Source organism: Rattus rattus, chromosome 3, assembly GCF_011064425.1.
Source record: "Rattus rattus isolate New Zealand chromosome 3, Rrattus_CSIRO_v1, whole genome shotgun sequence".
In the NCBI taxonomy this organism is placed as follows: Eukaryota; Metazoa; Chordata; class Mammalia; order Rodentia; family Muridae; genus Rattus; species Rattus rattus.
The window spans coordinates 143,764,471-143,783,727 of NC_046156.1; the positions used below are offsets into that span (position 1 = coordinate 143,764,471).

Below are 19,257 nucleotides of genomic sequence, written 5' to 3' on the forward strand. Positions count from 1 at the left end.
ACCCTTTCCTAGTTCCATGTGGCCTCAGGAGGAAGGTTGGGGAGGGGGCTCCGTCTACACCGCTGTGAGGAAACCATCTGTGTTGGGTAAAAGACTTCCATGTGGTCGGTTGCATTTTGTGTGTGGTGCACCCATGCTCCTGTACGTCACCTATGCTTCGTAAGAAAGCCCTGTGAGTTAATTGGTCCCCTAGAATGGACTTTGGTGGAATCCTGCCTTGGGTTGTGATTAGAGCCACAGGAGGAGGGGTGGACAAGTACCTATGAATTCATCACGCCATTCTCCCACCCACTTGCCTGGGAATGTTAGCAACCGATGCTAAAACTGATGCTAAAACCGACGCTGATTACCAGGCCCTTGTGATGAATGCTGCCTGGTTTTCTTTGTAGTTGGTGTTGATGTTTTTTTTGTTTATTTTTGTTTTTGCAAAGCCTAGTTTCTATGGGTGGTTTAAATGGTTTAGTTATGAGGCTACTGTGTTGGCATATTGTGGAAGATTAGCAAAGAGAAACTTGAAAGTCACTGCTTGTTTGTCTTTGTGGACTCAAAGAGGGAACCCCAGGGCGGCGGATGTTGTAATGGAGAACGGTGAACCATGGAGTCCCTAGCAGCCGACTAGACTGGTGAGGGTGAGGAGGGCCGTGGGAAGTGAGGGCGCCGGGGAGGTCTGCAGCTCAGCCGAAGTGCCCTGTGCTCCATTCCCATTTCAGTGACAGTTAGAGGTCTCGGGTCGTTGGGTGAATGATTTTGAAGGTAATGTAAACGGAGGGTGTGGGGCTGGAGATGTAGCCGAGTCTGTAGTGTGAGCGCAGGCTTGGCGCACGAAGCCCTGGGTGTGATCCCTGCATGGCGCCACGCACCTCTGATTTTAGCAGTAAGGCATGTCAGGAGAGGTTGAAAGTGATCAGTGGGCTCGAGACCCGCTTGGGACACAGGAGACCCTGTTTCAAGAGAGAAAAGAAAAGTGCTGAGGCTTCGGAACCTGACTGGGGATTGGAAGGGAAGGAAGAACTGACACACAGAGAAGCTGGCGTCAGTGCTGTAAGCACTTCTGAAGGAGCCAAGGTCCCATCACACCACGGAGCTCAGGGAGGAGCTGGCTGGTCCACACCGGGTGCCTGTAGGAAGCAGCCTCAGGTGCTAAACTTCCTGGGGAAGGAGGCTGAAGGTCCTGGTTTTTGTACACACTGACCAGTTGTTGTTAAACACAGAATGTTCTCAGGAGGAAGGCTTTGGCAGTCTCAAGCCTGACCTATGTATGGGGAAACGCTGTGTCAATTTCCCCTAAGTTCAGGGCCTTGTACTTGTTGGCTGCGTCCATGACAACAATACACAATCACTCACAACTTCATTCCGGGTGTCTTCTGTTCCCTAGAGCCTTGGGTCTGTCAACAAGAAGCAGGAAAGCTCTGGCTGCCAAGAGAGAAAGGAGAAGTGCGGCTTAACAAGGACAGGGCCGACAGTCTCCTTGAAAGGTCCCTGGCACTCCCCAGAGAACAGAGAACAACTTTGAACAATGAATACACGCACTGTGCAGGGTGCTGGTTTTGCTTCCATTTCTAGTGTGTGACTTGTGCTGTGGAATGGTTCTGAGTGCACACGGGTGTGACCCACTGAGGTGTGCACTCACATCAAGGTGTGTGTGCATGTGGTGGGGGCATAGCATTGACTCTATGTGGCAAAACAGAGTGTGGGCCAAGCACACAGGCTCTTAGTAGAGGACTCAGTGGGAACCTGCTTCTGCCGAAGGATATGAATATCTAACATTTCCCAAGGTCTGTTCATTTTATCCTTTTATATATGAGAAAGAGAAAGCAAGTGGAAGATACTCAGGGCAATTCAAGGTCACTGGCCTCCATTGTTTTGATAAATAGTGAAACATGAGAAACACAGGGAAGGAGGAAAAGCACACTAACACTACTGGTCATCAACCATTCTCAGAGCAGACTGAAGCTTTCCTGTGATGAGTGAGAGGAGATGGCACAGAATGTGTTCTTAAAATGGGAAAATGTGTCGTTACCCTCACTTCCTAAACTGCAAGTTGGGTGTAACTGGACTGATCAGGATAGTTTGCTTCCAGAACATTCTGACTTCTTTGTAGCTGTTAACTAGTTCTCTGCTAATCTTCTTTAGTTAGTCTTCGTTCACATAGCTATAGGACCCTTCATCTAGCACTGCTGTGCTCAAACTACTATGGAAGTAACCGGGGGTGGGGAGCTAAGGTGAGATTAACTGAGTTAGGCTTTTGGGGAACTCAGCTATTAAGGCCTAGGTAAAATGTTAAGGCCCAGATAACTATTACTTGTCTAGCCTTTCAATTTGTTACTAATGTCATAAGGAAACTTTCTCATATGCTGTTACTAGGATATTCTGTGTTTTGGTGCTCTTGGAAACTAATCACAACAGAAAACCAGTTAGAACTGCTTTGTAGAGTTCAGCTCCACAAAAAGCTTGGACCCAAACCAACTGCCAGGCAGTACTTCCTGTACCCGTGTACGAGCTTTAATGGTGTTTGTCTTTATCAGATTCTCTTGGGATGGACCCTAGTATAAGAGAGACACCCAACCAACATAAGAAACTATTTGAAATAAGACTTCCATTTTGAGTAGGGGTTGAATAAAGTTTAAGTTCCCAAGAACTCCCTGGGTAACTGACATCCACTAGGCAGAAAGAGACATGTATGTGAGTGACTGACATCATGGTTGGCAAGTTAAGTCATGACGAGGCAAATTCCCTGATGTAATTGAATATCCCAACCAATGGGAACAGGATTAAAAAAAAAAAAGACATGTTCCTATGACATCCCCTATCCCTAAATCCTGACTGGTGGAATAAGTTGGCATGGGTGTTTGTAGATCTCTGGTTTAGAAGCTCTACAGGATCCTGACACAAGGTAGAAGTTCAGCTCCCAAGTCTTCACTGTAGCCCCGATTGATTAGTCCTGAGGTGTATGCCAAATAATTCCTGTCTGCCTGAGGTCAGTTTCATGTGGTTTGTGAGGTGGCTCCTGGACCCCAACACCACCAGTGAGGCCACACATGGAAAGACCCTTTGATTTGTGTCAGGTCTGGATAATCATGTTCCAGCAGAAATGATAGTTTCAATTTATTTTTAGTTTGTATCTCTTCCTGAACTGCATGATAACACATGATTTCCTTCACCAGGAATTTAAGGCACTATGATTGAATAATTTTAGAATCAAAGGGAAATCCATAACTGTTCTATTATTAGCAGTAGAAACTGAGACCATCGTTACTCTTTTCCAGTCTTTTTTCCTATCAGTAGTTCATTGGTATCACCCTCTTCCCAGACACCTACCTGTCTCATCTCAGCCTTTTGCTGCCTGCCTGTCTGTTTATCTGTCTGTCTGTCTGTCTGTCTATCTATCTATTTATCTATCTATCTATCTATCTATCTATCTATCTATCTATCTATCTATCTATCTATCTATCTGAGACAGGGTTCATTCAGGCTGGCCTCAACGCTGCCTCCCGAGTGCTGGAATTACAGGCACACGTCGTCATTCTTCATGCTTGGCTCTTGATGTGGTTTTGGGAACTGAAAGCAAGGTCTTCTGCATGGAGGCACGTGCCCTATGAGCAGTAACAAACACCCCCAGTGATCTTTATGGGACAGTGTAGGTAAATACTGGGAATTGAACCTTGTGTACTGGGCAAGCACCTTAATTTTCTCCATTGTATCCTGACGGGGTAGCACACACTTTTAATCCCAGCACTCAGGAAGCAGAGGCAGGTGGATCTCTGAGTTTGAAGCCAGCCAGATCTACAGAGCAAATTCCAGGACAGACAGATCTACACAGAGAATCCTATCTAAACAAACAAACAAAACAACCCCAAAACAAGAATAAAACAAACATCTGCATTGTGTCAGGCATCAGGTCTCTCCTGTTCTAAAACCAATTTATGTCTAGAATTTGCATCGTTTTTTCCTTATTCCCACTCCCAGATCAAGCCTACTCCATCATCTTCAGTAGCTTCCCTGTCTCCCCCCATCGCCCGCCGCCGCAAATGCCCGTGTCATCCACTGGCACTCAGGGCATGAGTAGAGGGAAGTATCTGACTCAGGATCAGCACATTCCGTCACCCTGGGAGGCTGTTCGCACATGCTCCACTGTTGCTCTGCTCACCTCTCATTTGCTGCCACCAGAGAACGAGCTCCTGCTGTGTGTGCACGACAGAGAACAGGGCCGGATCCCATTGCCTTCAGAAATGTGGTGCTTCCGCACACGAACACGCTTCCTTAATACAGCTTTGTTGACACGGGTTTGCCAGGCGGCACTGAGAGGACTACATAGGGCTGGTCCTGAACTTGCAATCCTCCAATATCAGCCCTTTAGGTGTGAGCATTACAGGTACCAGCCACAACATGTAGCATTGCAGAACTTTCTTGGACCCGTCAGCCACCAAATAAGGACACAATGACTTATTTTTATCATAGCTCAGGTCTTAGCTTAAGCTCCCTCCCAGCTAGTTCATCTAACGTATCCATGTATTCTAGTCCACACCTGCTCCTTGTTACGTCTCCCTCACTCTCCGTGTTACCTGTCTGACTCTCCCCGTGTCATGCTGTGGATCGTCCCACCAGGGTTCTGCTCCTCATGGTCCCTATACCTGCCTGGAAGTCTCGCCTTCCCTTTCCTTCCTCAGCTGTTGGCTGTCAGCCAACATTAAGCCAATCACTTGGAGTGGTGTGGCTTTGACAGAGGAGGTCTGTGACTCAGGGGTTTGAGGTCAAGCCAGTTCACTTCTGCTGTCTGTGGAGCAAGATGCGGACCTCTCGGCTCCTTTGCCAGCACCATGTCTACCTGCGTGGTGTCATGCTTGCTGCCATGTTGAGACAGGATTGAGCCTCTGAACTGTAAGCCAGCCACAGTGGAATGGCTTCCTTTATAAGTTGCTTTGATCATGGTGTCTCTTCACAGCAATAAAATTCAAACTAAAACAACCCGCAACCAAGTACTCAGACAGAGCCTTTGGGGACCATTCCCGTTCAAAGCAGCACACTCTACTAGCCTCCATGGGTGTGTAGCCATATTATAATGTAAAATTCACTTAGTCCAACTTCAAAGGTCCGCATAGTCTTTCATAGTCTTAACATTGTTCATCTCCGGCCTCACATGTACAGTTCTGTGTACATACTTATACACACATACACACAGAATCTCAAATGAGAGAGAGCGAGTGAGTGAGAGAAAGCGAGAGTGAGAGCGAGAGCGAGAGCGAGAGCGAGAGCGAGAGCGAGAGCGAGAGAGAGAGAGAGAGAGAGAGAGAGAGAGAGAGAGAGAATCCCAAAGATCAAACAAGCCAGGCATGGTGGTTCTTGTTTGTAATCTCACAGCAGGATCCACAGGCAGCAGGAAAAGTGAGAGACACTGGGCTTGGCTTGAGCTTTTGAAACCTCAAAGCCCACCCCTAGCAACATACATGCTCCAACCAGGCCACGCCTCCTATTCCTTCTCAAGCAGTGCCACTTCCTGATGAGCAAGCCTTCAAATACATGAGCCTATAGTGGCCATTCTTGTTCAAACCACTGCAGTAGCTAAGGCATGTTAATCTCAGGTATTGTTCCACATGCATAGTCACCCCTTTTTGGAGATAAGATTTCCTGCTCACCTGGAAGTCTCCCAGGTAAGTAAGGTACACTGGGACCCTGAGAGCCTGTCTCCTCTTCATGGGTGTTGAAATGAAAGTGTGTGCTGCCTTAACTAACTTTTTCCCCCCTTCAAGAATTCTGTGTTCAGGAATCAGATTGAGGTCCTAGAGCTTGGGAGGCAAGCACTTTGCTGACTGTGTTATTTCCCCAGTCCCTGCAGTCATCTCTAAAACCTGTTTTTATTTATAGTACCAGTTGTGAATCCAATTATGTATTATATTGTACATTGAAAGACAATTGCTGCAGACCTGATGTAAATCTTCCCACAGTATTTCTGCTTCCAGAGTTACAAGGCGACTCCAGCCTCTACTCACCATGGCTCTGCTCCCTGCCTACCTTCTAGAATTTTCTTTTACATGCTATCATCTAGTTCATTTGAGATCCCAAACATACCAGTCTCTTCCTCCTTCATTCCTTTGTATTTCTATCTTCTTTTCTTTCAGTATTTTTTCTTTTTCTGTTACAAAGCTGTCTCATGCAATCTGAGGATGCCCCTGCTTAACCATCCAACAGGAAAAGCCCTGTCTTCCTGCCCCAGGTAAGCCAGCACTCTCTCCCTCATTCCGCCACTTTATGTAGCTCACTTAGGATCTGAACTTGGACAAATCATCCTTTATTTACTCACGATCATTCAATGATATCAGTTAATCAGGAACATGGGCACCATTGAACAGAACTGTCTTCAATTTTATAAAGATTTTATTTGCCAATGCAGAAAGGTATGTTTTTGGTATTTTTCTCTGAACCATGACTCTTACACATGTTCTACCACTCTTCCTTAGGTATCAGAGTCCATTCCCTTTGCTTAATGTGTGCTATATGTTGGTACAGGCAGGCCACCTCTGGTGGAACTGCAGCCTTGGTGTCTGGAACTACGTCTGGAAAACAGTAGGGTCTTCACATTGACCTTATTGAGTAATCTGTCCTCTTTCTCCTGATATCAGCAGGAAGATAATTCTGGTGACACTGTGGAAGGCTGTCTGAGACACTGAAGAGACTCATAGGATGGACCAGAGACATCAGAAGACCTGACCAGAAAGCCCAGCACTGACTGCTGTTGGAGTCGCCGGAAGTCCTAGCTTGGAGCCCTGGTTTTGACACTGTTCCACGCTTGGCTTGCTCTCTTGCTGGTTTCCCTGTGTGCTCGCACATTAGCTCTAACCTACTCGCAGAGGTCTTCTGAGACTGTTACCTACTATGGGATGAGATACTGATATGGGAATTGAACCGTGCTTGAAAAGCAGGCTCAAAGGCTGTGGGAACTAAGAGCTCCACGGGCTCACCAGTCTTCAGTTGGCACTTGTACCACGTGGCACATAGTATAGATAAATCAGTAACACGTCTTTCCTGTGGTTTCTTTTGCTCCCCACCCCACTTTGATATTACAAGGATTATTTCTTTTTTCCCTTTTCGACGGAGCACGGAAAAGCTATCTGTTTGGATCACTCATCGGTTCGCCTGCTCAGTCAGGTGGTGAGACTGTTTATTTCCATGTCAGCTGCTCGGCCATCCCTACTTTGCTGGCACTTTTTGGGCTGGTCTGACTTGGAGGATATTGGTCTGCCTTGGTCCCTGCCATTTCTTCAGATTCATGGCCACTAAGCAGCCTTGGGAGGGGAACATCCCAAGTGCAGAATCCCGAGGCTTGACAGACAGCAGTCCAGCGAGGCTCACTGAGCCAGAGGGACTGGAAAGTGGGAGGATGTGAGTCGGATCAACAGTTACTTAGCAGCAGCTGAGTACAGCACGCGTGCAGTTGTTATAGCGGTTACTTCAACCCAAAGTGCTTCCTGAAGGGCAAATGGGACCGCTGTGAGAGAGCATCCGTGATGCCTGGTCTACAGTTGGCGCCACACAATTTGAAGTGTGGCCTCGTAGCCCTCCAGGAATCACAAAGAAGAGCGCATGCGCACTGAGGTCTGCATCCCCGCACAGAATCAGAGCTGATCGCTTGTGCAGATATTAGGACATCAAAGAATGAGATTTTTTTTAAATGACAGTAGAAGTGGAATGTGTTCCACTGACTTTAATTAGGCGCCAGACATCTCTTTTCCCTTGATAAAAGTCTACTCTGTGTGGGGATTGGCAGGGGACTTCAAGTGGACAGACCTGCAGGCTGCTCTGTTTCCTAGGAGACAAGACACAGACCAAATTGCTGAGCTTTGAGACTCCAGTTCCCCGGGTGGTTAGGTGTGTTCTGCGATTTAAGGATTCTAACAGTTCCATAGCTCTGAGTTTACACAGGTAGAATGACAATGGGCCTACAGAATGACCCTCACCAATTCACCTTTTGGCCCTTGGGCCAGTCTTACTCAGGAAGGATAGTCAAGCATTCAAGGCTCCACGTGGGAGTGAAGCCCTAGCCTGTGAGCCTCCCCTCTCAGACAAGCTGACTTTCCTCTTGGCCTGGAGCAGGTATTTATAGGCTTGCAGGGGGAAAGGAGGGTAATGTCTGCCCAGGCTCCCAGTGAGTCTATTAGCAATCCCAAAGCACAGGTGCTATGCCCAATCACTCATTTAATCCCCAAGACAAACTTCTCAGTGGGTGGTACCCCCCAACCCCAACATCACAGACCAGTCACCTGGAGCTGGAAGCTTTTCCTATGGAAATTTGGCTCTAACCTTAACCCTCTTTGGTCTGATCCTCAGGCATATTCTTGCTCTGGGGCAGATGAGGACAGACATTCTTGTGCATCCTATGTAGCAGCATAGAAATTAGCCATTTCTGGCCGTTCCAAATAGCAAACGAATTTTAACACACTTTTATATAAAATTGACCTTTATTACAATTTAAAAAGAACAAAGACAAAAAAAATAAAAAAAAAACAAAGACAAGTTAATAAGTGCCTTTAATTACAATGTACCTGCTATTTACAAGTAATTATATATATATTTTTTTTTTTCAGAGCTGGGGACCGAACCCAGGGCCTTGCGCTTGCTAGGCAAGCGCTCTACCACTGAGCTAAATCCCCAGCCCTATATTTTTAATATACAGCTTGAGGAAGGTTCATTCCCTGTGAACTAGAAGGATCACAAGTTAAACTCCACCGTTTTATGACTATTCAGAGTTGACACATTAGCATCAGAGACAGAAAACAAACACCCGTGTCAGTTCCTTAAGTACCGTTACCGAATGAAAAAATCGTGATCTGGCCGTGAGAAGAGTAGAAATATGCCCGACTGAAACATGACAAAAAAGTATTGCTATCATCTAATCCTAAATACAATGTACTGGATCATTAACAATGCAACACAATTTATATAGCACCGTTTAAGGAGATCAAAGCCTGTGTCCTTACATTATCTTACTTGTTCCCAAAACGTCCCTATGAGGTAGGCAGTGGTTGGTAATCTTTATCCCCATCTTGTAATATGGAGAAACTGAGGCACAGAGAAGTTCAATCATTTGCTTGAGGTCACACAGTAAAGTTGATGGTGGAACAGGGACCATATAGCCCTGTGCTCGCCTCCAAAATGAATCATTCTTGTTAGACAAAACTGGACAATTTAATTTAACACATTAATTCACGTTTCCAAGAAAATTTAAAATGTGCTTTTCCCCCCTTCACCAGTACAAACTGTTGAAACACTGTAGGCAAGAACAGACAAGGGCAGACAGATTTATGCTCTGCTGGAAAGGTATGGGAGTCTTTTCTTTTACTCAAGGAGTTGATCTTCCTAGTGGAGACAGTTTAAAGTCTTTGGAGAAAATATCCTGGAAAGGCTCTTCTCCTGGCTTTCAGATTACAGCTTTAGTGGCCACGCTAAATTTTCCACAAACTCAGCTTATTCTTGAGTTACAAAGAAAATATCTAAATAAAAAGTTTAACCTTTGAGTTAAGAGTCCTCCTTTACACATTTACGGTTTACATGTTAAGACAGTGGTTCTCAGCCTGTGGGTCGAGACCCCTCTGGAGTTCTTCACCAGACATCCTGCAGGTCAGACATTTACATTATGATTCATAACAGCATCAAAATTACAGTTATGAAGGAGCAACAAAACACTTAATGGTTGGGGGTCACCACAACTGTACTAAAGGGTCACAGCATTGGGAAGGTTGAGAACAACAAGCTTAGGAAGTGGGGACAGTGTATTTTGGAGAGAGAGTCAGGAGCTAATCACAACACATAGTTCAAATTTTGTTTTTTGAACTCCTTTAGAGTCAATTGTGTATTTGATACTTAAAAAAAGTACTAAAAATACATGGAACCATTGGAGTTCCAGACTCAACTCTCTAGACATCCATCCATCCATCCATCCATCCATCCATCCATCCATCCATCCATCATCCATCCATCATCCATCTTTCTTTAACTTTTTCTTTCTTTCTCTTTTTCATTTTTGGCATTTTTTATACAGCATCTCTACTAGACAAATACTGTGAATGCTTTCACATTCCTGGTTAGTTGGCAGGTCTCTGTGAAGTACCATGGAGGAATCAACTTCAGAGAGAGAGAGAGAGAGAGAGAGAGAGAGAGAGAGAGAGAGAGAGAGAGAGAGAGAGAGAGTGAGAGAGAGAGAGAGAGAGCACGAGCCACAGCCACAAATTACAGAGAGGCTGAACTTTGTGCCAGGTTCATTGACTGGGTTTACATGCAAAACACATGGAAATACGTTAGGGATGGTCAAAGTCACCAGCCTTGGCTTGGAGCTCAGTGTGCGACCTTCTCTTGGAGCCTGAGAAGCAGGGGATGGGAGATGGCCACTCCAGACTCAAAGTCAGTGGTTCCACATGGGCTGGTGATCGGCAGTGGAAGAGAATCAGGGCATCCTGTAGATATGGCACAGAGGTGATGGTTGGGGAGACATTCATCAGTGTGGACATGTCCGTGGCAAATGGACAAAGGAACGGTAGGCCATCTATGAGGGGAAGGAGACACTGACCACATCCTAGTCCTTCTGCCTCCTTAAGAGCATCAGACTCAGAAAAACTGATTTTATATCCCAGTTCTTCAGCCTCCTTAAGGGCATCAGAGTCAGGGGAAGAACCATAAGATTGAGGCTAGTGTGGATATTTATGAACATATAAAACAAAGGTTAAGCATTTTCACATTTAACAAAAAGCTCCTTACTCTTTCATGAACAGACAGTTACACATATCTGCAGAGATAATTAGTAACTGCTGTGTCTTGAGTTACTTTGTACCTTACTTGAATGAGAGGATGAGAGGAGTACCTTCAAACTGGTTGGGAACCTAAGAGTCTTGTTACATTCAACCATTCTTAGGAGGGAAGTGCTGGAATGAGACTACACTGCGCTTGTAAGTGTATTTATCTGGCTGTACTTCAAATCCCCACAAGTCACAAGGCATGCAAGTGCGACAGGGTTATTGAATAGGTGGGCAACGTGACAGGATTTCCCTGTGCCAGTCTGACGAGGGACAGTCATCAACCTTTGTAACACAGATAACCAGAACATTTTACTTAGAAAAGGGCCTGGCCTTGTAGCCCAGGTTGGTCTTGAATGTAAGACCTTTCTTCTTTCCTACTCTCCCTGTCACATGATAACAGGCATGGGCTGCCATGCTGAGTTCCTATATCTTAAACCAAACCAAGCCAGCCCTACAGAATAGCAATGCCAATCCAAGGGGAAAGTCTGTACTGGGATAAATGAATATTAAAGGAATGATCTTTAATACTGCCTTTTAAAGAAAATTATGCTGCCAATTTCATCTGAGAGTGAAAATCTGAATAAACATCTCTCAGTTAAGTGAAAGAACCTGAAGAACAACAAAACATAAATATTTAGAGGTAAGATGTAAGAATAATAAAAGACCCAAAAATTGAGCAGGACATAGGATTTAAAAACCATGCGGATGTCCTTTTTCTTCCAATTTTTAACATTTTATTTCCAAATTTTAGATAAATGTTCTATTTTTCTCTGGGTTCTGTACTTTAAGTGAAGCACTTGCGGCATAAGTGTGTCCACAGCAAGGAAGGAGGATGCAGATGCCTCTATAAATGGATCCGCATTCCTTGCCGTGGACACACACTCCTGTTTTCACATCGGCCAGTCCCTAACAGCAAACAGCACACTTTCAGTGTCCCCTTGGCACAGTGTCATACACCTCTTAGAGCTTCCAGGACATAGCTCTCCATGCAGACTGTGATTCCCACAGCCATCTCTCTCCTCAGCTGCCTGGGTACCGGAAACCAACACTGTCAGAGGAATGGCGCCCAGATCACGGGGACTCCCTTCTGTCATCACAGGGAGCACCAACCTCAATGTTCCCATTTCCAAAACCCTGCTTCAGCCTGGCATCAGCCACTGCATCGGCACAGGACAGGCCTTGTAATCCTTGTTCCTTTATCACCTGCTGGGCCTGCTGGGAATGCTGGGGTTTAGCAAGGAATGGTTCTCCCATGTGGTACCTGGCCCCCCATACCTGGGAGGCCCCCCATACCTGGGAGCCCCCCTTGCCTGCCAGCCGGCTCAAGGTTTCTCTTCTGTTGCTTTAGGGCGAATCTCTTCCTTTCACACACCGAGTGAACACCTGTTTACAATCCTATCGGCTGAATGCGCATTGAGTCACAGTGTGACAAAGCCACCTCCAGACAGCACTGTCTTTCAACTGGGAGAATTATGAACACAATTTGAAATCTGAATGTATTCATTAGGAAAACTAAATGAAGCCAGCTCAAGAAGGCATCTCATAATTACCAAATAAAACAACTGGAGAATGGTTCCTTTTACTTCTGCTCTTACGACACGAGCTCATCATGCTAGTAGGATAAACTTTCCAAATATGTAATAGAACACAGTCTAGTTAGTGCCAGGGTGTGCCAGAGCCGGCAACACTTCACACACACATATGCACACCCATACACACATGTGCATACACACAGCTCAACCCTGGTGAGGACCCGGCATGCTCTAACTCTACAGGCGAGAATCAAGGAAGAGAAGCACCAGGTGTCTGGGTGAACTGTTAGTTCTCTGTGTCGGGTGCCTACTGCTATTTTCCATTCAGTTAGAACTTACTGTGGGAGAATTCCATTCTGTTGAATTTACTGTAGGACAAACACCTTTTGTTTTCTCACAAAGAATATCAGTATTATTTAGAAGTTTTGCAGACTTAGTGATGTGATTTAGATAAGGACAAGTCAAAAATATGCAGCCAACACAGTTATAAAAACAACTTTCTTTTAGAATTTCAGAAAGGTTCCACATAAGATAGTCTATGGTTTTTCCTGATTTCCCTTTTGGGGAGTATGTGAAGCAATGTAAAGTGCTTTCAAGCTTTTAGAAGTATTTAAACAAAAAGAAACAGCTACAATCTAGATAGAATTATAATTCTGATTTAAGGAAAATAATCTTATAATTTATTTCTATCTTTGTGGATAAGTTTATGTAAGCAGGATAATTGAATGCATGCTGTAGACACAGTGGTGATGTTTAGGTGTAAGTCCAGCCTGCAGTAGACACAGTGGTGATGTTTAGGTGTAAGTCCAGCCTGCAGTGGACACAGTGGTGATGTTTAGGTGTAAGTCCAGCCTGCAATAGACACAGGGTTGACATTTAGGTGTAAGTCCAGCCTGTAGTAGACACAGTGGTGATGTTTGTGTGTAAGTCCAGCCTGCAGTGGACACAGTGGTGACGTTTAGGTGTAAGTCCAGCCTCCTTTCGATGACGATTTTTTGCACATTTAAACTCTGTAACATTTAGACTTTAAACTAAACTACAGGCTCCATCCAGCTCAGAGACAGGAACATGGAACATGGATTTCGAGCCAAGTAAAAGAATAAAAGCTCACAGCAAACCAAAAGCCTGAACAATCAAGTCAAAGACGATGGCACAGCAGGAGATCCAGGGTAGCCCAGTGCTGAAGCTCAGCTGAGCAGAGCTGTGTCCCTCACATCTTCCAGTCCCAACCAGCTAGTGCTTGTCCTTTCAGAATTGGTGTTGGAGGGAGGGCCTTCCGGTTCCTTGTAGAGAACACTGCCAGATGCATTTCATGACTATGTTGCATTTCATGTTTGGAAACTCTGGGGACATTCGGACAACAGGATTTCAAGACATGATTATTTATAATGAACCTATCTCTAAAGTTTTATACTTTAGAGATCACACCAGCTTCCCTGCAGGGACTCTTTACAAAACATAACCGAGCTCCTGAGCTGTAAGGTGCCTGTAAGAATTTGCATGATAGCAAGCACATGGCCCCATGACATGGGTAGTACCACGTGATGAAGGGACCCTCGTAGCCTGAGAGATGTTTGGGCCAAACGCACTAATTCACAGCAGTGAAAATCAATGGTTACAACAAGCCTTGCTCTGTACTGCTCCTGGGCTCCCGGGATAGCCCCGTTAGCGCGTGACCAGCAGAGGCTAGGCCTACCCATGTGACATCTTCATGGATGACTAGGCTGATGTCAACAACATCTAAGAGAGTTTGCAGCTCCACGGGTGTGATCCACAACCAGGATGGAAACACAGGCCACAGCTGGTCACTTCACCCTCCCAGGCATGCTCCTTGTCACAGGGAGGGAAGCCAGCATGATTAATAAGTCACTAGAATAAGATGTCACACAGCAGTAGGACATGGTGTCCTCTCTCTTCATCTGTAGCCTGCACGTCAGCTAGGCTCCTTTTAAAATGAAAAGTGAACACGATTTCCAATGCCGGCCTCGGAAGATCCAGAGAGATGATTGAACTTTGCTTTAGCCACTGATTGTTGTGAGGCGATGAAAATCCGGGCAATTTGCATCAGCAGATACTGCACAGTGCACACCGCTGCTGGTGTGCTTAGGGTGTCGCTAGACTTCAGTGAAAGTCCGATACTTTCAGGAAGTTAGAAATTCCCAAGTCAGAGTCTGTTCTATTTTTAACACTGAGTACTTCAGCAGTGACATAGCTATTTATGTCCACCGCATTTTGCCACCAGTGCCGTCTGAGAAGCTGAGTCTTAACAAATCTTCAATGTTAAATTACTTGTTAGAGAAAAGAATAAAAACTGCTCATAATTATCTAGCTTATGTGCTTTGTGGTATCTTTTCAAAAAATGAGAATATAAATCATTGTACATAAAATCCAAATAGTTAATATATATATATCTTCTGGCACTTCTAGAAATTAGGCATTAAACATAAAACATCTTATAAATTTATATAATAAAATAAATGTTTACATTTTACTCAGATTACCATCAGATTACAGGAAAGTCACACGTGTGGGCAGCAAAGATCACTGGAAACACAAATTTATGTCTGCAGCCCTTTGGGGATAGACACCGTGGCTGCCATCCACACATAAACATTAAGGCTCTGTTTGGAAGGGAGAGAGCGCTGGCTTTAAATAACTGCAGAAGTACCACAGTACTTACGGAAAATCCAAACACTGTTGGGGGAGGTTCTAAACATAAAACGTTAAAATGCATCTAAACTGACCTCATGTACCGTGTGAAGACTGCAGACGCAGAGTCCAAATGAGGAGCAAAGACCGAGAGACCCCAGGGACAGCCCACCCCACCCCTCACAGCCTGAGCATCCAGACGCCCAGGGGCCAACAAGGCAGGTCTGGGAGGAGGGCGGGTTAGTGGGAACCAGTTTCTCTCCAAGCTGACATTTAGCTGAAGGCCAGTGCAGGCCAGTGGGAGACCGTCCTTGGGATGAAGCATACATGGTAGGTTTCCAGTGTTTTAGCACAAGTAGCTGAGGGAAGGAGAGGAAGAAAACAGGGGTCCTCCACAGCCGTAGAATTCCAGGCAGCTGGGGTTTCAGCATGGGTGGGCGGGGCTCCACCTCCATCTCCACCTCCTGCAGCCACAGCCAGGCTTCTTCTGTGGAGTGTGCAGGTCGGGGTACCAGGGGTTTCTTGGGAGCACTGGAGGTTGCCTGCCCTGGAAGGCAGGTCCGTACCTTACTGTTTCAGAAACCAGGAAACAGTTGTGAGCCCGCACTTGACTTCAGCTAACCAGAGTAGCATGAGAGCTGTCCATCACAGCCTCTTTCCGTTGCTAGAGCCTGGTGACATCCCTGCCTTGCTGCAAGTCCCCAATGCTCTCGTAGTCATTCTCCTTGGGGACAAGGTGGCCATTGGTCCCCAGAGGGACCTTGTCGTCCTCTCTGTTTAGAGTCTGTATGGCTTCATAGTCAGGCTCTGGTTCCTCACCGGGTCTCCTTGCTGGTGGCAGCATGCTGATGCTGTTGGGAGTTTTCTCGAAGTCCTTCACAGTGGCATAGAGGTCGTTACAGGAAGATGATGACCTCTGAGGGGGACCCTGCGGGCACTGGCAGGTAGATTCCGGCCCAGCTTTGTGTGCCGATTGTCCAGGCTTATTCACTGAAGAATACATCGCTGAGATCTAGGGAACAGAGACACATGAACAAGCCACCTGCCACTGTGACTCCCTCCTCCCCTTCTTGGTGACAAGCTATACACCCAGGGACATGCCCCACCCCCTGTAAGAGTTATGTTAGTAGAGAATAGTTAAACTAGCTTCCTTTCTGTAGATGAGTCGTATTTGATTAACTCTCTAGAAACCAAGTTTTGTGGAGTTCTGCTGGGACCAGACGGAGCTCTTGTGGCTATAGAACATTGACTAGTGGGAGTTCAAGGAATCACAGAGGACTCAGTAGGAAGCAGCGTGTGAGCCAACGAGGGTACTCCAGAGATACAAGCGAGGGGTGGAGGTTAGGAGGCCTCTGAGGGCCTCAGCCATCGGCTATCCCTGTGATAGTGGAGTGACAGAGGCGTCCCAGCTGACCCCCAGGTTCTGCCCTGTGTAGTTAGGGAACCGGGCAGAGGGAAGCCCTACCCCTGGGAAAAGGAGCAGCAGGGGAACGGGTCCTCTGAGGAAAGTGTGTCTCGAACTCCAACGTCCTTCATTTTCCTGCACTGCACTCAAGAGTTCCCTGTTCAAGGCAGCATTCCTGCCTGTGTGGGGGTCTCCTCAGCACATGGGCCACGCTGGGCCTTCCATTCCAGCTGTGTGCAAGGCGCAGGGAAGATGTCCGGTGCTCTGCCGGAACCTAGCGCGCGGTGGCTTCACACTTAGAAGGCATCGCTAAAAAGCTCCTGAAGTTTTACCCCGGTTCTTGGAAATTCCCCTCTGTTCTCGCTGGCTGCCTCGAGTGATGCTACTCTCAGCACGGTTCGGTTCGTCTTTCCTGAGGAGACCAGCACCCAGCCTTCCTCAGGGAGACATTTCCCGTCTCCCACTCACCCTGACTTTCAGAATTTTCCAGCCTAGCACTGATTTCCTTCTGTGGCGGCTGCCCAGCTGTTGACTGAACTCTTTCTCCTTTTTCTTGCCCTGTTCGTCCTCCTCTTCGTGTGGGGCCCTTGCTCCTGCCTAGTGTCCTTCACTCCGCTTACCCGCACCGCCGCCATCTTTGTGTTTTACTGCCTATCATATATCTTCTCAACATGGGCACCCATCTCAACCTTGACATCTGAGCACGGGCCTGAGGGCTTGTCACATCTTTCAAACAAAGGAAACAACCACAGGACATTTATTCTTGGGGAGAAGCACTGCTTTTTGTGGGGGGAGGGGTGGTGGGCAGGGTCTTGTGCAGTCTGGGCTTCACTGAACTAAACATTCTCCAGCCTCCCAAGCGGGCACTGACAATAACTGTGACTGTGTGGGCTAGATTGTTTTGTTTCAACTTGATGTAAGTGGAATCGTCTGACGGGAGAGAAAGAACCTCAATTGAAAGGGGGCCTTTGTATAATCAACTGTAGACAAGCCTGTAGGCCATTTTTTAAAATAAACGATTGGTGTGGGAGAGCCCAGCCCACTGTGGATGGCACCACCCCTAGGCAGGTGACAGTGGATTATATAAGAAAACAGGATTTCTTACATCAGTACTCCATGGCCTCTGCTTCAGCTCCTGCCCTGACATCCCTCAGTAATGGAGTTTTAAGTCTTATGTAGCCCAGGCTAGCCTAATATAGCCAGGGCTGGCCTTGAACTCTTGATCCTCCTGCCTCCTACCTCCCATGTGACAGGACTGTACTTGTTTGCCACCAGAGGGAATTTGTGATAACTGGGACTACAGACTTAGCTTCCTTTTATTTTTAACTTTTCTTTTGGAAGTTGCTTGTGCTTGTGAGTGCAGATGCCTGAGGATGCAGAGGCCCTGGGTCCCTCTGGAGCTGGTGAGGCAGCTGCCACAGCTCAGGTAGGTTCTGGTTCTGAACTCCTGTGCAAGCGCAGCACGCACCCTTAACTGCTAAACCATCTCTTCAGGCCTAGATGTCTACATTTTGTACAGATGTTTTTGGTTATTTGAAAAGAATTGAAATTTACCTCCTCTTCTGTAAGAGTTGGGTCTTCTTCCCGAGACTTGTATGACAAGGAACTAAATCTCTGTCAAAAAAATAAAATACAAACCAAAAAGTAAAGCAGTTTGAAGCCAATAGCTTAACCTAGCACACACGTGCATGTCCACACAAATGCTTTCAAGTGATTTTTACAGGATACGGGCAACTCTGTGCTCCTGCATCAGCTGTTCCCGTGATCTTGGTGGCCCAGGGGCTTCACAGGTGTGCAGAGGTCTTCTGATGTTAGTGTTTGGTTCCTAACTGCCTCAAGGAAGGGCTGATCAGCAGTTCTACACAGAATGCCAGCATTTACATCCGACAGCCTGTGGGTATCACCAGGAAGAACCCCACGGCTCTCACAGTCTCTCCTGACCTGTTTCACGGTGAGCTTGGTTCCTGGTTCTTCTGTGATTTGGGCCCTGGTTTATTAACTATTTCTAACATATTTCTGACCTTAATTCTTGATTCCAACAAAAACATATCCATGCAAACTATCTCTCTCCCACCCTGACAGATGCTTCTCCATCTCCCAGTGTCCTTCATTGTCCCAGGCCTTAACTCCCTCTCTGTTCCTCTTTGTCCACCAGGTCAGCTTTCCTAATTCATCTCCTCTCTTTAATCCCAACCGATCTCAATACTTGATTGTGATGCAACTATCTGTTCCTCCTCCCCTTCATGTCCTCTTCCTCAGTCTCTCCTTCCCATGTTACCAGTGGGTGGGCCCTCAGAGAGGTTCCATATCTCAGGCCACTTCTCTAAGGCAGACTCTACCCGCGCTTCCTCCCCGGCCCATCTACTTGGTGCTCATGGGCTGCTAGCCTCATTCTGAATTCTCTGAGAAAACATAAAGAGGCAAATACATTTCTCTGTACCCGTGTCCTTCGGTTCCTTCTTGGTTACCACAAACACAGTTGTTTGCTATGCACTGCACTCAGTCGTCCCTCCTACATACTGCATTCTGCCCTTCTACACTAATGTGGTGGCTTCTCCATCTCTCTTGTTCTGTCTACATCACCAGATCCTCTCCCTTGGTCACCTCTACTTACACACAAACATGCTAGAATCAAAACAAGACAAACTCAACTGGACTTCCAGCTCTGTCTTCTCCTCACCATGGAACAACGAAGCCTCAGACTTTGCATCCGTTCCAGCTGAGTGTCTACCCTCACTGGTCTGAGGAACTCTCCATTTGGTCTCACAGGACGGCCACATCAATATGATGGTGTGTCCTGTGACCTGTGGCTCCCTTTCCTGGTTTTGTCCCTGTTTTGGTCTCTCCTGCTATTCCCTCACCCCAGAGCCCTGTTCTTGGGGGTCTT

General features: G+C 46.4%; 1 protein-coding gene across 2 annotated transcripts in view; it reads right to left on the reverse strand.

The window, feature by feature from the left end:
• Nucleotides 1-15,420: 15,420 nt before the first annotated feature.
• Pag1 (phosphoprotein membrane anchor with glycosphingolipid microdomains 1) overlaps nucleotides 15,421-19,257 on the reverse strand; it is an 85,497-nt gene continuing 81,660 nt past the window's right edge. For both annotated transcript variants that reach the window (XM_032898650.1, XM_032898649.1), the window contains 2 exons: nucleotides 17,925-17,984; nucleotides 15,421-15,977 (listed from right to left, as the gene is read on the reverse strand). In XM_032898650.1, coding sequence (XP_032754541.1) covers nucleotides 15,630-15,977; nucleotides 17,925-17,984 — 408 coding nt within the window. In that variant the 3' untranslated portion in view covers nucleotides 15,421-15,629. The remainder of the gene's footprint in view (nucleotides 15,978-17,924; nucleotides 17,985-19,257) is intronic.